At 28.4% G+C, this 22741-nt stretch overlaps 1 protein-coding gene across 4 annotated transcripts in view; it reads right to left on the bottom strand.

The window, feature by feature from the left end:
- Positions 1-22741, bottom strand: part of LOC136969395 (sushi, von Willebrand factor type A, EGF and pentraxin domain-containing protein 1-like) — a 131427-nt gene that overhangs the window by 92808 nt on the left and 15878 nt on the right. For all 4 annotated transcript variants that reach the window (XM_067263534.1, XM_067263542.1, XM_067263552.1 and 1 more), the window contains exons 3-5: positions 8336-8514; positions 4874-5737; positions 1665-1709 (exon numbers count right to left, since the gene is read on the bottom strand). In XM_067263534.1, the coding sequence (XP_067119635.1) occupies positions 1665-1709; positions 4874-5737; positions 8336-8514 (1088 nt within the window). The remainder of the gene's footprint in view (positions 1-1664; positions 1710-4873; positions 5738-8335; positions 8515-22741) is intronic.

Below are 22741 nucleotides of genomic sequence, written 5' to 3'. Positions count from 1 at the left end.
ACAGAAAAAGTGTTATGCTGATTTTTTTCAGAATTTATTGTAATCTTTTTTTTTTAAGTTTATTTCTATTCATATGTAAAGGTTATCTGCATCTTAAGAATTCTAAGTACCAGGAATTTCAACTATGGTTAAAAAGTTATGGCTCTTAAATAATTATAATTATTTAGTGAATATATTGTTGAAATGAAGGAGTTTCACAAATAACCAAAGATAGTAGATGAACAAAGAAAACTTTAATTGTACTATTAAGATAATATACAGGTTCGTATACCAGATGCCAGGCAGTCTCGATTCCGACATGCAACACTTGTAATATTAATTATTAGTACTAGAAACAGATAATCATTAAACCCTACTGCACGACAAAATCTATAGGATTGGCAAAAAATCTCAACACTGACCACATATACAATAACATAAAATAAAACTAAAACCTATAACTAATTATATTACTAAAGAATAGGATAGAGGATAGGACAGATTGAGGGAATAGAGAAATGGGTACCCAATGTTCCGTATCTGAATTCTTAAGGTGGTCACTTGTGTGTGGATCTTTCTTTGATGTCGAAAATCAGGGGTTACTGTTCTTGTCACTTCAGAATTAATTACTCATTTCTAATATTCACGTTTTTGTTCCTTAGATTGTCCAATGGCTTCTCAATGACTCTCTCCTCGATAGTTTACATCCCTCGTCTATTCCGAATGGTGCCAAAACGTACCGGAATAGCTGACACTCACATCCGTCTCTTCCATGGCTCAAACCCCAACTGTTCTCACTCCCTCTCTATTGTTTCACAAGGTTCACTATGCCCATATAAGAAAATGAAGTTTGACTAAGGAAATTCCAGAAAAGATAGACAATAGAACAAAAGAGGAAAGCCATGAAAGAAAAATAATAATAAAATATAAAATACATGCATATAACTACAAAATACATATGACACACAGCCACAATATAAAAAAAATGTATAAAAAAATATGGTGTATTTTTAAATTTTAAAAATTTAGTGTATAAAAAAAAAAGTGTGTATATATATATATATATATATATATATACATACATTTTTTCTAGTTTTAACTATTTTTGATGAGCCTAGACTATGTCTTGTCTCTAAAATCATGCTGCTGTCAATGGCTGCACACCTTAGAGGTATGAAAAAGTACATGTCAGGAGTTGCAATTTGGCACAGAGTATTTGGTGCCCAAATCATGAGCACATAAAATAAACCAGACTTGTAGGTAGTCAAGGAACTGAGAACTAGGTCAAAATAAAATACAAAATGCTGAGACTGTTTCTACAAACAAGTGCAGACAAGTGTGAAATTTGCACGTGTTGTTTGCGCTCTCCGAGATAGTCTCGTCCCAAGAATGGCTTTGGCATTTTACTTGTTCTTAGATCATAATGAACTTAATAACATTTAAATATAAACTTCATTGCATAATTTTCCATATCTCAAGTATTAATCTATGAATTGAAGCAATGCAGATTCATACTTGAAACAAACTTCTTTTCTTTGTTTCATTCATTCATTAATGTGATTTACACATATAAAATTTAAAATTCTTATTTATTAATCAATTAGCTTATTTAGCATTTATTTATTTCCTAAATTTAAGAGAATAAAATTTATTTGTGTTACATAACAAATTAAATTATATATTACCAGATGATCGAACAATGACAGGTGGGTGAGTAGGATTGACTGGTCCTATTTTTAAAAAAAAAAAATAATAATAATAATAATAATCAATGAGTTTCTAAATAATTTAAAAATAAACTGAACATATTGAGATATTAAAATACAATTTTTAAAAATAATTTTCAACAAATACTATGAACTGTGCCATTTCAAAATTATTCTGATAGTAAATACATCTAAAACCCAATTTTTACATTAAAGCCAAACAATTGCTGGATTACATTGGATTATATTATTAAATATAATTATTAAATTTTTTAAGATATGTAGCTTAATGCTTACCTCTAAACCAAACTACTTGACATTTAATAGGTAATTAGTACCATCAATATAGCCCAATGTAATTCAACAATCATTTGTTTTACTTAAACATTGGCTTTAAAAAATATACAGGAATACCCTACAGAATGTCATCCTAGTTAAAAATTTCCTGGTAGAACACCTCTTGGTCTTAAATTAATACTCAAATTTCATATGATATGTATATCTCATTATAAGGTTGGCTGATGTTCATATAGCAAAATTTTATAGTTTATATTCCAAAAACTCAACACAATATTTTTAACTAAACAATTGGCAGGAAAAGTCTCAACTGAAATTTTAAATGCAAACTTCCTCAACTTTCTTCAAGTTTTCTGTCTGGACAGCTAAGGCAATTAAGCCTTCAGCCTATACCTCTGAAGAGCCCAGGATCAAATCCAGGTGGCTTAACCAACAATGGGTATGGAGAAAAGGCCCTCTTAGTGCCCACAGAAAGAGTAAAAATAAAAAACTTACTCAAGCTTAAAGTTTCACCTTCACTTAGTATAGACTAACAGTTCATTAAAGGAAATTGCTTGTTTTTTATTGTAAATATTTATCTGTTTTTTATTTGTCTGTTATTTTCCATGCTGTATCATAAACATAATTTTTATGGTATAGCCAGCACTCTTTTCTGTAAAAATTACTGCTGGTACACATATATGATGACTGAACATATAGAACTGTTTTTACTGAACAACTGTCAGTACTACATACTGGCTGCTGATACTTTTCATACTATCTGCCAGTACAGCATCTGGTGCATTCCAACTAAAAAACAGCTCTAGGTATTACAGCATAAAAAGCAAATCATTTGTTGATAATCATTAATTGATGGTCAGAAAGTAATGGTCAGAAAAAATGTAAAGAAATTGTAGTTCATTTTAAAACCTCAACCAAAGCTCTTGATAAACTTTAAGATATGGATGTATTCTCTTCTGTAATTTAAGATATGGATGTATTCTGTAATTTAAGATATCCAAACTGAACAAGAAAAAAAACCTAAAAAAGTAACTCAGTAACTTGTTGAAACTTATTTAATGATGATAAGAATATTATTAGAATTAAAAGATTATGTAGGACTCATCCTTATTTCATTATCAAAATCTCCCTTGCCATTGACAGCCGATGAAAATGTACTTTTACAAGAAAGTTATAATTGTTTGGAATCTTTTGAAAAAGCAACTAACAGCATCTCAGGTAATATGTATGTTACAATATCTTCAATCATTCCAATTGTTCATAGACTTCATGTCAAACTAAAGACATTAGAAAATTCTATTACTACAGAATGTGGTACAAAGTTATTGCAATCATTAAAAAGAGTAATCAAGAGATTAAATGGTTATGAAACATAAACTGTATGTGGCATTTCAACAATTTTAGATCCTAGATTCAACAGTCTTACTTTTCAACTTAAGAAGAATCGTATAAATTTTTCAAAAACAATATCAAATGAACTAGCAAATATCATAAATTCAACTTCAATGGATGCTAAACCATTTGAACTTGAAAATGAACAAGAAAATAAAGAAATAACCCTAAACAATGCACCTGATCTTTTTGATTTTTTTAAGAAAGAGTAAACATTTTCCAAATGCAATTATTCAACAATGGATGCAATTATTGCTTTTTGGCAGTATGCTGAATGACCTATCAAACCTCCAGATTCCAACCCACTTCAATTTTCGGTCAATAATGGCTGATATCCTTATTTCAATAATCTGAAAAAACAATTTGTCATAAATATGGCTGTATTTGTGGTTCCTCTTTCAGCTCCAAGAGAGCCTTCTCCACAACCTGAGACATTATTTTTGAGAAAAGAAGCCAATTAAAGCTGAAAAATGTAAATTATTTGATATTTCTTTAAAAAATCATTTTTAATTGAAGTATTGTTTGTTTTTTAATTAAATAAATTTGATTGTTTGCTATATGTCATTATTTGATGTCCACTTTACATTAATAGGTTAGCAATCAATTGTAAATTGGATAACCAATAGTATTGATACTATTAATACTATTGATGTTTTGCATAAGAGTATCAATAAGTATTGACACACTTATGCAATAATATCCTAACACTACTTACAACTAGGACCACAGTCACCTCCAAGTTTTCCTTCTTTATTTGATCTATATATATATATATATACAGGGTGGGCCAACAAAAACAAAACGGCAGAGTGTTCGTGTTCGTCCAAGCAAATCGCTCGAACAGGTTGATTTTATTCTCAAGGGGACATCTTTTGCAATAAAGTTTTTGCGATTCTGAATACAACAGACACAAAAAATTTTAAAAACTCATTTATTTTATATTAACTAAACAAACATTTATTTCGGAAAAAAAAATGTTTGTTTAGTTAATATTCAGATTTGCAAAAACTTTATTGCATAAGATGTCCCCTTGAGAATAAAATTGACCTGTCCGAGCGATTTGCTTGGACGAGACACAAACACTCTGCCGTTTCGTTTTCGTTGGCCCACCCTGTATATATATCTTGGAAAAATGCATTTATCTTATTTAGAAAATGTACTTATTTCTCAACAAAATGTAAATAATTCTTAGCATTTTGAATTAACAAACTCTTCTTTTTTTTTAACTTTTGTCCCATAATGTGTGTATTTTATTGTAATAATTTCTTTTTACATACTTCTGTACATCAGCCATTGTCCCAAAACATTTAATAACAAAATTATTATAATAGAAATTTTAATGAAAATGGAATAGCTGTAATAATTAATAAAAGTCATTTGATGGTAATTTTTAAAAATTGTTTTCTATATTATTACTACTAATTACTTCTAAAATTAATTTTAAATAAGAATAAATTATTCAAAGATTTTAAAATATTTAAATTTATGTTTAAACTAACTTGATGAATTCCTATTATATCTCTGTGGATGACGTACTTTCACATGAATTAAGGTGTTTCTTCTGTTTTCAAATATATCGTTATTTACAGTTGGTCTGACATGCATAGGTAATAAATTTGCTGAATCACTTTTAACTATGAAATCCTTAGAGTTTAATGAAGAATTTGATTTTGAAAGTTTAATATTAGTTCTTAATGTATGTGGTGTAATTGGTTTCTTTTCTAAGGCAGAAGTACCTAAGGATGATCTCCAATCATTATAACTTTTGGGCAAATAGTGTGTAGGAGAAGAAATGACAATACGAGGTGGTACTTGAGAAATATTATGAAAAGACAATAAATGATGATTCTGTATTCTGTTCTGTAAAGGTGGTTTATCTGGGATATAAAAATTATTTCTATTAGAAAACTGATTATTATAAACTCCATTATTAAAAGAACTCTTGGAAGAATCACTTTGAGGATAAAAGTTATAAGTATTTTTTGGAGAAACATAAGTTTCTGGTAATGATGGATATCTTTTAGTACCAATATGAACAATCACCTGATGACGTTGTGGAGAAGGATTCATCATAGATGAATGATATAAATAATTTGGAGAATACACATTAGAAGATGGATTAGGATATGAATGAAAATATCCATTTGAAGAAAGAAAATGATTTTGACTAAATGAAGGATGAACACTTTGTGAAACAACTGGTCTTGATGATAAAATATGATTTCTATCCCCAGATAACTTCAAATTTTTAAGTGGTACAGTTATTTTAGTTACAGAATTACGTGGTACTGGAACAGTAATAAGATGATGGTTGCCATTTCTTGTGTATGATGGAGATAAACTGTTTCCATTTCCATTGTAATCTGAAAAAAAATAAAAGAATGAAGCTTAGAAAATTATAAATAAATTAATATATTTCAGAATTTGTAAAAATTAATAACTGTCCTAAAATAAAGTTCCTACTTTAAGTTCACACAATTAAAGTGTCCAGATCCTATGAATTAAAATTAATTAACAAAAGATTTAAGAATACAACTCAGTTCCAACATCTCTCAAATTTACAAAATTTACATTATAATTTTCCAGTAATAAAAGTACAAAAATTATTTTGGTTATTTCTTGGTTGGTTTAATTCAATCCAAAATTGCAACTTATTGTCAGGATAATACCTCCTGAAGGACATATAATAAGCAAATTTTTAAAAGCTACTCTCTTCCAGAGACAATATTCAAGAAAAAGTATAAAACTCCTCCTCAGGAGGTCTGAGATTCAAAGTATCAAAAATACCAATATCATCAAACTTGTTCAAAAAAGACTGATAATTAGAATCATAAAATAATTTCCAATACAATCTCTAAGAATTTCAAGTTATCATTTTAATAACAGATTGATTTTGAGATAATAGTGAACTATTTATTGAGTTATCTGAATGTTCTTTCTACCTTCTAAAAAAGATTGACTCAATTACATTAATTTGTCACTCAATAAGTCATAAATAAAAATTGTATCATCCAAAAATAAAATATCTTATCTCAGGTGTACCCATTTTCCAGATTCTTTTGCTTTAATCAAAAAAAGAGTCAATTTTTTCCTTCTTAATATAAAATTTAAAACTAAATCATGTGACAGAAAGCCTTTGTGTATACTGGATTATTCGGTCAGTCTTTTCTTAAAATACTGAACAAAGAAAACTCTTTTAAAAGAAAAAACCCAAATTTTATCAAAAATACCTTTGCCTTAATGGGTAAATACCAAGAATCTCACTTTTCAGAACTGTATTATTTTCTAATAATCTCAAGTAATCACTTCCCTTCTACAGAGTAGTCATTGGATAATATTACTAGAGCAGTAACCTAACCTTTCTTCTTCTAATTTCATTTTATATATTGTCCAGTTGAAAATTCTAATAACTTTTTAAAACTCTTCAGAACATCATTCTTTATCAAAATTACCAAAATCTTTCTCCAGCTTATCTATTCATCTATCAAGATACCATTGAACTGCAGTTATACATGCCATTTTCTTATCTAGAATTTTATTGAAGCTTTTTCAATGATATCTTTAATTTCATGATTATCAGACAAATTTAATGTACAGTACAATACCTGCTTGTGTAAAATACTCCTCTATTATCACTAATTTTGCAGAAGTAGGATCATTTGGAGAACATAACCTTTGCTGTTCATGAGAAGTCTGTGATTTTTCATGACAGAAAGATGGAGTATGAGTAGCTGCTCCAGGATTTAATTCAATACCACTTATTAATAACAAATAAAATATAATTAAGTAAACTGCAATATTACCCATATTAAAAACCAAGCTTTTCTAAGAACAAAAATTAGAACATAATGATAACCTTTCAAGGAAACATGTCAACATCCCAATATAATTAACATAATATAACAAACTTTGTTCCAGCATTTCATATTATGGAAAGAACTTAAAATAAATATGATCTGATGATGTTGAATTTAAACTTCTTTGATTAATAAACTTGAAAATGTTGAAATTTATCCAGGAACTCATGCTTTGAAACAACTGCTACAGAATATTTTTTCATTAAATGTAAAATCATTACTTCAATATACAGAAAGATTTATTGGTACTTATGGGGTTTTTTTTTATTTTTTTTTTTAACTCTTTCCGCCCTGTGGGCACTAAGAGGGCCTCTTTTAGTAGGCCCATTATGGGTTCGGCCAGGCCCACAATGGGGCGACCGGGTGGTGAGGGACGGGGCCTGACATATCCGAACGGACCACCCCCCGAAAAATTCCTGGGGATTTCTCGACCCGTTCGGATCGATCCCGGGTCCCCCAGAGCGGTAGTCTGCCACCTTGACCGCTCGGCCATCCGGCCGCGGTACTTATGGGTTAAGGGGACGCCAGTCGAAAATTGCGATTTTTCCGAATAATGCAAGTTTTTATTTTTCAAATTTAAAACAATCGTTAAATCGCAATTATACACGCAATAAAATAATAAAAATAGCCACACTCCATGATTTATAACGATATAACAAAATTTGGTTAATGTTACCTATGGTGCCAAAATGGCCGCCCTTCTGGCTGTTCGTGCTCCCGACTGACCTCCCAGAGGAGAGCCACCGGCAGGCCGCCATGTGTTTCATATCACTAGTTATTGATTGATGGTAGTTCTTGAACAAAGTAAAAAACAAACAAAACGTCTACTAAAAACATAGTTAATCTAACGGAAACGAAACAAACCTAACCGAAGTGCCGCCATTTTGGCACCATAGGTAACTTGCTGTTTTTTCATTTTTACAACTTAAACAGTAATTTTTCTTCTTTTTACAGTTAAATTTACTAGTCTATTGTTATTTAGATAATTTCATTCAAAAACGCGATTTTGATCACAATTTCCGACTGGCGTCCTCTTAACCCATAAGTACCGATTTATTAAATAAATCAATTATTATTAAAAAATATTTTAAGAATTTGACATACTTCCATTATTTCTAACTCTGTGACTGGTTACAGACTGAGTGATTCTAGGACCTGTTCTTTCAAATACATAATTCCCATTATTCCTTGTTATTGATGAAACTGCATCTCTTTGAAAATTATTTGATAAAACTTGGTGTCTAAGATGTTGAATTCTGGGTTTAGAAGATACATGATATAATCTATTAAAAAAACAAAATTATATTATACAAATATATATTTATTACAAGTAAGGTATAATATTATAATAAAAAATTTGTAGATCTTGGTTGCTTGCTGTTCTCTTTACTATATGTATTTTCTTAGCATAAAGTTGCCATTGAGAACAAATCACACAGGAACACTTTTAGTGGAAAAAGGTCAGTTTATTCATAGGAAAGGATATGCATTTCAGGCTTAATGCCCCTCTTCAGTCCTATTATAACAGATTTACCAGCAAAAATTATTACAGAGTTACAGATTTACTGATTATATTAAAATATTTAGGATACACATACAAAGGTTTACACAATAAAACACAATTATCTGAGATTATAGTGACGGTTAGGATAACATGACTCATGAGAAGACAGGTGAAAAAAGAGGAGAAGAGTGTATAAGAGTGGAGCTAAAAGAATTTTAGCTCCACTCATACACTTTTGAACAGTATAACAACATGTGCTAGAATAAAAAGGGGTATCTTAAATATAAAATTAAGTAATTAATTAAGAGACAAAATTTTATACAATTAATAAGGAAATAAATACCTGTAGGGTGCAAAATAATTCCAATGAAATGTACAAAAAATAGACCAGATAGGAGAGGTTAAAAAGATGTGAGTATTCCCTCATTCACTGAATGTTTGGTGCACCAGTATTTAGGTTCAAAACCACTCTTTTAGGTGGTTAGCTAAATAACTGATTAAGCTGGCTAATATTGCTGAATTTACTGTATCTGATTAAATAAATATTTTAAAAACTTTTCTTGTAATAGATTAAATTGATGATCCAGGATGCATCCGTTGAGTATTTAGACTTTACTGATACATTTGCCAATCAGTAAATGATCATAATGACCAGGACTATCAAATTTTTCAGACCCCATCCCATGGGCATCTGCAGGAAATTTTCCAGTGGACAAAGCTTGGAAACAAATAATTACATCAATACATTCTTAATTATTTAATTTTTGGACTTCTTTCCCATAAAATACAGTATTGCATCAATACAAAAGACACACAGGTTAAAGTCTACCTAACGGTTGCGCTTCCGACTGTTCCTGCTCCCGACGGACTTCTCCCGGAGGAGAGCCGCCAGCAAGCCGCCGAGTGTTTAACGTCACTAGTTATTGATTCACGATAGTTCTTGAACAAAAGAAAAAAAGGAAATGTCTACTAAAATTATAATCTAATCTAACCTAACTTAACCTAAGCGCCGCCATCGGGACTACCTAGGTAGAATTTAACCAACACACAAAATGTCTCATAGTCGAGGGAGTAAAGTTACATATCTCAATCACTTTTACAATTATAATTTATAGAATTATTTGGTCCCAGGGGAGGGCAAGTACCCCATTTTCCTCCTCTGCAGATGCCCGTGCCCTAGCTTAATTTCTTTGCCTAGCCAAATTAGATACAGAACAAAACTATTATAGTAATAATAGAGGTAAACAAGCCTCTAGCCCAGAGTTCTAGTTTTAAATTATGCCGCTACGACGAACAGCGCCAATGGCGGAACTCTATTTGTGGTATTTTCTGGTCAAAGTTACAAATTACGAAGACTTTATTCGTAATTTGTATTAGTTAAAATTGAAAATAAGTTAAATTTTTAGATTACTTATAAATAAATGATTTTTTTCATACACAACGTAAGCCTTTTCGTCTGATTTGAAGAGTAAAATAGCATGTCTATCATTTGTTTATCGTACTGTCAACGTTATTGAACTCGTTATACGTTAAATAAGATTAAATGTAGCGAGTGTGCTTTAAAATATAGTCATAGACGAAGTTTAAACAGTACGATTTGTGATATACCGGTACAATACGAGTACTTGTGTTTTCTGTTCATAATGTTTTTTGGTTCAGCGGGTCTCAAAACGTGGAGATTTGCAAAAAAAACTCGGAGGGTCAAATTTGACACGATTCCCATTCTTTCCCTTGTATACAGAACAGCCTGGAAAGTAAAAGTAAACTAGGAAAAGGAAAGGTAACTCTGATTATAATTAGAGATACCAACTTCTAATGAAGAGAAACGGACGAGCTGAGAGGAAAAAAAAAAATCCTTGTTCTTTTTCAGAACCATTACCGAACAATTTTTCAAAAATAACTAAAATTCCGGACAGTTGTCAACTCTCTATTTAACATTATCGGTGGATTTTTTTTCGATATTGTCAAATAAATAAAAACTATCTGATTCAAAACATTCATAAATCTCTAAAGCGTCTTTTTTTTCTGAAATTTTAACTTTTAACATAAGAAATCGTTATTAACATTAACAAAATTAGCCGTTTTAATATTCAATTTTCGGCTATGATAGTAATGAGATACCCTTAAAAATTTTCTCCCTCTCTCAAGATCAATTTTTAAGTTATCTTTTTTAACTTGATAAACGGCCGGATGTCCGAAATGTGTAAATAGGCGTCAGTCTGTCGCTCTGGAGAAGTGGATTCGAGTCTGGTCGAAAATTCAAAAGTTTTCAAGGAGAGATTGATTCATATGTAACGAATCTCATCTTTATTGTCTCTATTGCTGGCTTCGCCAAACTCGAAAAAAGTCTTCTTTCTACCCGCAACGCGGAAAGAATTTAATTATTTGATGAAGTTTTTCCAATAAATCAAAATTTAACCTAAAAGAAGAAACGTTTCCTTGCTGTCGTTATCATTACTATTAATTAGAAGATTAATGTAACGTTTCTGTTTATTTTGTTCCTGTTAAAATTACTCTTAATTTTTATGGTTCTCGTGGATTTCTTTATTAGGTTAAAATAACATTCGCAAATAATAAACATATACATACAAAATATACAGAGTAAATTGATAGATCATAGAAAATGTTTTGGTTTAATGAATATTTCGTTACTTTTAAATCTGTCGATATTTCATTATATATATATACATGTACAGTACATTAACACAAATTAAATTTTATGCTAAATATATACTGTAGGCCCTCTCAAAAATATATATTAAAAGACGAAGGAGTGAATCCACATAGTGATATAAATTACATCATAAGGTTTTACATCTGAATAAGTCTGTATATAACTAAAATAAATAGGCTAATTACAAATTTCTTATTCTATTTTTTTACTTAAGTTTTTCATCTTTTATAAATTACTTTTCTTCACTTTTGAATTAAATAATGACAAAATTAAACTCTGTTTATAAAAACTGAGGTAGATATGTGTTATATAAAAGATTAAAGATTTTTAATGTAACATTGAATATCAATAAAAATAAAGAATATAAACATAAGCAACTTATCCATACACGAGTATCAATTCCCTAAGAAATAGAACGACATAACCTATCTCTTAATATTTCTGTACCGGCAAATCTTCCCTTTTCCAATGTATTTTTTAATATCATACTACAAAAATTAGGAGTAGAAACGAGTACTGTACATATCAGATACACTTTACTTTTTTTTATAGCCATTCAAAACCCGACAATGAGAAATTTTTCTTACTCATTGTCATTGGTCCGATCCCTCCATATATACTGTATACATATATACAGACGGATTCTGATGTATCCGCGATTTTACTACAGTTTTGCAGAATAGTATTTCTAATTTTATTTTGATAAATATTTCGTTGTTTCACAGTGAAAAATGACCAATAGAGAATACACACGTGAATTTTAAATTACATATAGGCTTATAATTCAATGTATATTAACCAAATTTTTAAAAATATTTTTCATTAAGAAATGCTTACTATATTATGCAGAATGCAAGAATATAACTTTATACTGTGGTTAGAAATTATATTTCATTTGTATAGCTTGTACGACATTAATTTAAGTAGTCTATATAAAACCTACATAAGTAAATGTAACTTATAGCCTATACCATATATGTCTAAGTGTGTAGTAAGTAACATGGTCATTTATATGATATGCAAATATAATTTGTTATTTTAACATTTAAATATTTATATTAGTTACTGTGTAAATACGAAAAAAGTTAAAAATAAACATGAACAGAAGCAAACATGATAGATCTGAGTGACTAGAATAAAACGTATTCGAATAAATAGATAATATACAGATTCAATTAAACCCTCTTTTTTTATTTAAATAAGAAATAAACCTAATAATTTAATTCAATTAAATACATAAGGAGTATTTCAATTTAAATCTAATTTGTTAACTATTTGATTGCTCTTGAAGGAATTTATTAGTAGTGTAATAAACAATAAAAATACAATTTTTATGAATTATTCAATTGTCTACTATAAAATAATTCTAAAAATAGAATTAACGATGTAAAATACACAAATCATCTTTCATAACAACAACCTTGAGGGGGAAAAAAATACTAAAGCGTATTGTTTATTTTGTCGTATCTAAAATACATTTTCGTCAATACAGTACTTTAAGTCTGTACCGTATCTTCTATTAACAATTCATAATAAATGCAAAATATAAATGTTTAAATTATAGAAATTTTTCATATCAATACGAAACAGAAAAAGATCATATAATAAATTTCATACGAAATAAATAATATAAATGTATGAAACATACTATAACATACTATTGCATTTTTATGCACGCTATAATGAAACAAATTCGTTAAACCTTTATATTCAATGGACAAATTTGTTATCGACAACATTGGGTTATTCAATTATCAGTATTTGTTAACCGAGTAATCAAATTTGTATCAACAGAAAATTTGCTACTCGCATTAGTCATCATTTGCAATGACCCTGAAATCCGTCTTATGACCCAAAAAATAACGTATCAAATTTTATTTTTCGAGCAGAGCTACTGAATCTAGTATACAATCGCTCATATTGCAAATTTAACGAATACTAACATATCACTAGATTTTAGATATCGTTGATTTGCGGTTGAGTGGAGAGGGAAAAAAACCGAAAAAAGTTTCGTCTGATAAAATCAAATATTTTATCAATGGAATAATGATATTCACTAAGTTTAAACACACGAAATGGAGAACACGTGCTTTTCGTGTACTTCCTGTAACAGGATCACGAAGACCACGTGAAGATAACGAGTGGCGTCAATGCTGACATGCAAATATAGGAAAAGCATTTGCACTTAATAATTATGCATTTATATAAGCGATGTTATTACCTAATTAGAAATAATAAAATTATCCATAAATTCCGAACAAAAAATAAAAATAAACAAAATTTAATATTAAAATATAGACCTATGTATAGTATGTGTGTGTGTTTTGATTCTATTATTACATTACACTTACGTTATTATTAATTACCTACCTCATAAATCTAATTTCTTATTACTTTTACGTAGAAATTAGGCCAAGGAAACATTTCTTTAAAATGTTTTAATTGGACAATCAATCATCAAAATTATTATAAATTGTAACTAATTATAAGTATGTTTAATGTTTTTATCTATTTATATCTAGTAACAGATTTAATAATATCTGGAACTTATTTAACTTTTTTGTTAAGTAAATAAATTTAAAAAAAAACATTAATTGTTTTTTAATTTATAGAATTTTTATAGATTAAAATTTAATTATCTTCATCATTCTTATATTAAAAAAAGCAACTTATTGCAACATAAAATTACTTTAATTACATTAAAATAATGGTTAAACTTTTCTTATTTATTATATTTTAATGTCTTAAACCAAATTCAAATTTTCTTCATAAAATTGTAAATTAAAATATTTACATATTTTGTTCTTTTAAGAGGGGAAAACATTTCTTTTACAGAAAATAAGAGAATAACGATTTTTCAGCCAAATTTGGTTAAAAAGGCATAATACTAATTCATTTATATATAAGGACAAAATTCCAACGGAAAATTCTCTAAGATACAGTGCTATCATTTATTTTAAAATGTACCTAAAAATAGTGCAGCGCTTAATGAAAGTTTGTCAAACATGTAAATTGATAGGAAGAGAAAAAATTTAAGGACTACTAGTACAATGTCTATCTTGTGTATTTTTGATTACATTTTTGAAAGAAAGTTTCATTGAATTTAATTTTTGTTACTATTATTTGTTTGCAAATGCTCAAAATAGGAAGAAACAAGATTCCAGTACATATTTAGACGCAAAATTAAAGGATGTGAAATTTCGATATTATTTAGGCTATGCTATAAAAAAATATTTAAATCCTAATAATGTGCATTACAGCTTTGTTTTATATCCTATTTAGAATCAATTTCAACGAACAAAATTAACTTTATTGAACAACCTTTTACATGATAAAACTTATGCTTATAAATATATTCTCCAATGAACATCATTGAATTTATTAATTTAAGATTTGAATCTGAAAGATAAAAGGCTTCCTACACACTAAATAAATTAATCTAAACAAAAATATACATTTGATAATTCAAAACATACGAAACGTTTAATAAGATCAAATTATATTAGAACTGAAATGTTCAAGTGTTTACTAGAATTTGATCATTGATTTACATCAGTGTAATTCGATGATAAAATCTCACTAAACATTTATTAATCGTCATTGTACTCTTGAAATTCAACAAAAAAAAATTTAATTTCAAACATTTTCAAACATTATCATGGAAAAGCAAATCAATTTAAAATGTTTTGAAAATTTTAATTATTAAATGCTCTTATTTGACTCGCGTTGTCTCCGCAAATTTTACAGTTCAAATTTCATCCCTTTTCTAATTAAGGTAGAAGAGTGAAACTTTGAAAACATATTTATTCCCGACGATAATGCATTTTAATGATGTCTAAGGGATAATCCCCACACCATCATCCTCCCTATCCCAAAACCCGATAAATGTAAGCAAATATAAAACTATGAGCACTTACTATAAACAATATACTTTTCCTAATGTCGAACATTAGTGAAGATAGCAAGACGTTTTAAAAATTAGAAAAATTGTTATTTATCTTAGGCTCAAAGATTGAAAATGTTCAATGAGCAGAAAAACGACCAGAAAGCTTTACAGAAACAGCCTTAACAAAAAATTTCAAAGAGACATTACACGTTGCATTTTAAAAAATGCCATAATGCAAAATTTATTTCGGGACTGTTAAAAAGGTACCACAATGCTTTCTAGTATTATCGACACTATGACGCATCGTGGTCGTTTCACGTAATAGGAAATAAAAGAATTTATGATATATTATTAAATATATAGCGTAATAATTAAGAACACGAGCAAGCTCAATTATTTTCGCGGGAACTGTTAGAATGACGTTTTAAATTACAGTTGGTATCTTTGGAATGATATTTTTACTTTTTATTGATTCGGTACTCTTCAATTGTAATTTATAAAGCTCCGCTTACTTCCAAACTTTATATTTGAAGATAACCGAAAAAATTGTGAACTTGACAGCACATCATGTACAGTACAGTACAGTGCAGTACATAGACGAAGTTGTTATCAGCAGTATAGAACCGCTCAAGTAGGCTTTCTTTGATGCTCAACCGATAAAGCCCGGACGTGTTCGCTGATGTAACGTCAGCTGAAAAAAGAATTGAGTTGACTTTGAATTGTGTCCGTTCTTCTTCCGGTTCCTCAATGTGGTTAAGATGGTAATTGTTGTACAGGTATGCATATGTAATAAAAATGCTTCGTTGTTTTTGCAACAAGGCGTTATAGTATGTTAATTTGATTGTTTAATGGTTAATCTTTTCTTTTGCTTTTCAGACCTTAAGATTGGACTAGAAAATATCTATTTTCTACTGTTATGCCGTCTGCGAATCTATTTTTTCATCATGTATTTTTCACATAAGATAGATGCACATAAATTACGCAAGTTACAATGTAAGTTATATAGTTGAGTGTACAGTTGTATATAGTATACATTGATATAATACAGTTATATTATTAAGCCTATATAACATATACTCTCATTTATTGAATAAAATTATTATAGCCTATATTATAGTGATTTATTTCTATTATCAAATGCTTATATTTTTATGTAACTTATACTTTTAATCTTGAAAAACAGAAACTAGTCTGAATAAACCGATTTCAGTAAAAGAAAAAAAAAATTTAGTAGGCCTACCGCAAGCTTCAAAATGTGTGAATTCAAATAATCGATGTTCTTTTTTTCATTAAAACTATAAGAAGTTGATTATAATTAAAAAACAAAATCCTCAATTTTAACCATTGTGGACTAGTCCAATAGCCTACAAAACAGAGTTGGCTAATATAAGTGAGAAACCAATAACAAAAGAACGAAATAGTTATCTAAAAAATATAAAAATGAATGTAATTGGATCGAAATTCGGACCCATCAGAGTGAAAAATCTCTTGCCATAAGATCATCCGATCGATATTCTGTTGTTAATAGTGGATTTAATAGTGGTTGAAAAGAGAAGCAAATTTAAATGACAAAACTGTAAGATAAATCTTACAGGTATAAAACAATTCACTGTTCAGAATTAGGAATAAAAATTGTCAGAAAATTGCTATCCACTTTTATTTTTCACGCAAATACAACGTTTGCTAGCCATTTTCAAACGTCGAGTATTGTTAAAGATAACATCGCAATCTTGTTTTGCGTCAATGACGTCACAGTAAAATGAGATTATAAATAATAACTGTTCTTTAAGTCACTTAATCTCTTATCATTTTTTTCGTACATCATCAAGCGGAAAGCAGAATTACAAAGTGTCTATAAGCAAGATATAAATCATATTTTCGCAACTATGTTAACAAAATTACTTATAAGAGATTATGTTCAACCTTGAAAAATCAAACCATTATTTTCGTTATTTTGTATTAAATTTTTGTTGCTCTTATTAAATATGAATTTTATAATTCTAAAAGTGTAATTTTAATGCAGACCGGAAATCTTAAAAATTTGTGGACTAGATAATGGAGACTTATACTGGTATATAGAAAAATTAGCGTTAACAATACTTATTTTTTTAAATTATTTATACCCCAATTCATGAAACTAGCAAAATTATACGCAATTATTCGTTTTTTTATAACGATAATATAAGAAATATGTAATTAACGTTAAATGAATTACCCAGCAGATAAAGCGTTACAACTACAATACAAGGTCGGAGTTTGGTGCACAAGGAGGTTTGAGTATTTAACTTCTCTTATTTGGCAATTCAAACAGAAAAATATTAATATGTTAATAAAATAGTACTGTATATTGTAAATTTATATAACTTTTACAGTATTTATTTTGTTTCAGTTCAGTTCGTCCGTAATCTACTAAACTGTGTTACTCTTTATATTTATATTGTAAAAATTAATAAACTACGTTATAAAAAACTAACATGTTTTTAACTCCCACCCTTTTAAAAATCCCACGCATGGATCTGCTATATTTTCTGAATGAAAATCTTGTTTAAATTATTATAAATGTAAGTTTAAACTCAAAAATATTAAATTATGTTACAATGGTACTTTAAGAAAGTACAGAAACAAATGAAATCAGGAAAAAATTAGGACAATCTCATCACATTAATAATCGTATACTTATAATTTAGCGATTTAAAGTTGATGCTTCCGATTAAAAAAAGAAGAAGAAGAAGAAGAAGAAATTAAAACGATAAAATAATCTTGATTTATCTGATTATACTCAAAACAATACGATATTAACTCAAATACTGCTTACATAAATAATAACTATATTTATGATAATAAATCCAGTAACATTTCAATATTTTCACATCGCAACATCATCATCATCATCATCAACCGTTATCAATCCACTGCAGGATGAAGGTCTCCCCAAGCTTCTTCCACAATCTTTTGTCTTGAGCACTGCGCTTCCATGTTGTGCCAAGATGCTTCATGATTTCATCAACCCACCAAGTGTGAGGACGTCTTCTTGTTCGTTTTCGATTTCTTGATATCCAATCAAGAACTTCATATCTCCAGCGATGGTCAGTTCTTCTTGCAATATGTCCAGCCCCACTGCCACTTGAGGGATTTTATTCTAGCGATTATCGGTAACTCCTGTCATTTTCCTGCATAACATGGATCAGGAATCTCTCTTTCAATCTCTCCTTGTTATGCCAAGCATACACCTTTCCATGTTCCTTTGGGTAGTTTGTAGTCTTTGGATCTCTGATTTTCTAAGAGTCCAAGTTTCCGATCCATAAGTGAGCACTGGCAAGACACACTGATCAAAGACCTTGAGTTTCAGGCACAGGGGCATCTGTTGATTCTTCAAGACTATACTATTCCTAGCAAAGGCACTCCAGCCAAGTTTTACACGTCTGTTTATTTCCTCTCTGTTGCCATCCATGCACATCTCAACATAGACAAACCAAAATAAATATGTAACAACAAAAGTAAATATAATTATACCGGTATAAAATAAAGTTTAACAAACTGCATGTTAAACTGCATGTGCAATGTCATGTTTAAACTAGACAAAAGAGGCTCAGACATTCGAATTTCAAAGAAATGTTTATATTGGACGAGAAAATATGTTGCAAATTATCTAACGTCGATAAAAATAACACGCTTTGCTATTAAATGTTACTTTAAATGCTGGAAAAATGATTGGATTGAGTATAGAATATATGAAAAATTTTAAAGACAATTATATTGTTAAAATCTAAAGACATTTTGTATTTGGCATAGCTGAAATTGAATTTATTTTGAAAGCATCGTTAGGAAATATTTTAAAAAATAAGTAATATATTTGACAAATTATAGATATGAGTGGACAGTAATAAAATACTCAGTTAAATGAAGTCTACTGTTTTATATAGACGAAATCAAAATTTTACAAAAGAGAATTTGGAATTTATAGGAATTAGATCAAATCCTTTTAGTCATTTAAAAACATGGTGATAAGATCACATAAATAAGCATAAAAAAATAAAGTTATTTTTCGGGAAGAGATGAATTGCTTTTTGAATAAATAATAGTAGTGTTACTCTAATTAATTAGGAATTATTTTCATATATTTCCAGATGTATTGTTAATCTAACAGTTTTTTTAATTTCAGTCAACCCTGCCACAAAATTTTCTGATAATTTCGATAATTAATCGTAAAATTCTTGCACAAAAATATTAACAATAAAATAATTTTATAATAACAATATATATATTATAGGATAAACTTAAAATAAAAATAAATTTATTATGATCCTTCTGTTAGGTGTTCATTTTAGTGTTGACAATAAAAATTCGTTTCGCTTGAGATATTAAAATTCGATAAAAAATATGAACAAGGTTATTCATTATTTTGTATATGAACAAGGTCGTTGAATATAAATTAAATAAAAAAAACACACTTTCAAATTACAATGAAAAACTAATACTGGTTTTTCCGTCAGTTATATACTCTGTTTTTTTTTTACAATCGTTCCATGTTTAATTACGAGACTTCCTGAAAATACATTGTTAAGTCGAACTAGAAGTCGCATTAACGCACAGTATACAATACAATACGGTCTCGTTAAGTCGAAATTGTCGGTTACTTTTAACTCGAACCTATTTTTCCGTTTATCCTCCATCCTCCGATAGGTCTGTGATCTTCACTTTCTCTTATATCCCTTGTGAATACAGACGATTAAGATAAACAAACACTACGGCTCCGTGTCTAATATAACAGCGTGCCATTACAACTATGTGTCGACATGCTTTCATTGATACAATATGTTACTGATATTCTGATTGGAACACAAGGAGACGTCTTGACAACGCACTCAAAAGCGTCATAAACTGTATACAATTTTGTAATCATTCTGTAAGAATAAACGACTCGATAATGGAAAATTTCTGTCGAACTTAAAAAATTTAAAGGAAATAAAAACAGAAAAGTGTATTTATCTTTCATTCAACTCTAAATTATACGAAAAATATAAATTGAATGTATTTTAAATATTACTATTGGTGAATGTTGAATGCAAGAAAAAGAATTTATATTGTGCTCGGTATAACAAGAAAGAATTATTTTTTATGCAATAGAAAGGTGCGTATTTATTGAAAAAATTAAATATACCCTAATAATATCAAAAAAGAAGTAAATTTAATTATCTTTTATGGAGTAATATCCTCAGCTATTTTTGTGGATAATCGTTGTTGATGTCAGAAAGTGATCTTACAACTACTGTAGTTCAGTATCATTTAAAAAAATTGCTTTCGATGTTTATTTAATTAATTTTTTCTATCGATAGCTACCACAGTTTTCCATCTGTCTGCCATCTGTCAGCCATGACATTGTATATATTGTGTAAATATAATATACATGTGAGAATGTTTGTATTAAAAATAAGTTCCTGATCATTTAGATTTCACGTTAAGTAAAGTATAGGCTACTGAGATAAATAGTTTTGACGTGAATTAATACAAATAAAATTAATAATTCCAATTTCTAATGTGACCTTTTCTGTTATAATAATTTAAAAATTTTAATGATGTAACTTACTAAAATGAAATTAAATATATTTATCCCAAAATTCCGATTGTAGAGAACAACTATTATTTTCTTTTTTTATTTGTTCTTCTAGAAAGACCAAGCCAATGCATTGGTCTTCCTATAAGAATAAATAAAAAATATATATTTATTCCATTAATGACAATATATTATTCCAGGTAATATGTTTAATTTTATTTTTCTACACACCAATAAGAATATATTCAAAACTATTTCCAAAGAATCTTAAACTGTATTTTATTAATTTATAATTTATTGGAAACTTTGGTGTAATCAAATCCAATGAAATTAGATAAAAAGATACAAATATTAAATTTAATAATTTTCAAACGTGGGCGCAAATTCTGATGATTCCGAACGGGTTCTGAGTTGAAGCCAGTGCTTTTAAAAGTGAAATAATTATTTTCTTAACATAAACTATATTGAAATAGATATGCATTAATTTAATTTTTGAAATAAATAAAATAAATCACCATCATGAAATCGAAAATATCGAAAATAGATAGGCCAACACAATAAATTCGATTATAAATTTGATCTGAAAACTTTTAAAGATATATAAATGTCTTAATGCGTTAAAAAATATTTATGTCAAAGTTTATATTAAAATATTTTGGAACTCTACGAATAAAAAAAACAACGATAATAATAATAAAATAAGCTTAATTAGTCAATAAAATAACCAAATATTTATTCAAAAGTTATAATTATAAGAAATTCGAATATTCATTAATTAAATAAACTTAGTAACAAATCAAATATCGTTCTCTTAAATATATTAATTAATTAATTAAGTCAATTATTAAATTAAATAAATGATTATAATTAAAAAGCTCCAATAGAGGAAGGAATTTTTTTAATGACTGCTGTAAATTGAAACTATTATTAGTAATAATGACATTTTTGAGGTTTACCATTATTACTTAAATGTAAATCTACTAACGACGAAACATTAAATAGATTTAATATATGATCTAAAACATTAATAAAATTTTAAAACTTTCTAAAGCATTTGAAAGTAATGTTGATAATATATTAATTCTATATATTATTATTTCAGTAATATAACTAATGTTGATGTAGGTTAGATTGATTGTTTAAGGATATATGTATATAAAAAACGAACAATTATTTATTATGATTTCGTTACAATGCCGGGCTGCAATTTTTAATCATATTTTTCATTTATTTTATTTAAAATATATGCTCTCCACCTCAAATTAGTAACGGCTTGCCCCTGTACATCATGCTTTTCCTTTAACAATGGAGTCGTGCCGGTCATCTATTAACTCCTTTTAGGGGATAAAGGATGGAAGGACAGACAACGGACAACAGTGGAAATTTATAGGTCTACAATTTTTTCAAATTGCAGCCTAATAAATATAACTTAGATTTAAACGTTTAATAAGTTAATCGTCTGTAATGATTTTCTACACGAAGATGCTGATATTAAACACTAATTTATCCTAATAGTATATTATTTTTTAATTTGATGATTGTCAGGTAAAACCGACATACAAATAAAGGTAGGCCTAACCATTGTTTATTGTAAATTTAAATGATAATAAGGTAGTATGTTTATATATCCTTCAAAAACAGAGAAACTGGGGAGTGATCAAAAAATCTGAAATGCATCTCTCCATAGACGGATTGCAGTAAATTTTATGTATTTTTTATGTTTCAATAAAAATATTCGTTCCTTAGTCTGATTAATTGATGAACTATATAATTTTTATCAAAATACATCGATATAAATGAGTACAATATTTATTGTAGAAATGCTAAGTTAATTTATTTTAAATTAAATGTGTTAAGTTATTTGTACTTAAGTTAAGTGTTTTGTACTGGAT

This window comes from Centruroides vittatus, unplaced genomic scaffold (genome assembly GCF_030686945.1).
Source record: "Centruroides vittatus isolate TY-2023 unplaced genomic scaffold, ASM3068694v2 contig_1035, whole genome shotgun sequence".
Classification (NCBI taxonomy): domain Eukaryota; kingdom Metazoa; phylum Arthropoda; class Arachnida; order Scorpiones; family Buthidae; genus Centruroides; species Centruroides vittatus.
The sequence above is the reverse complement of the archived record's forward strand: the minus strand, read 5'-3'. Positions and strand labels throughout refer to the sequence as shown.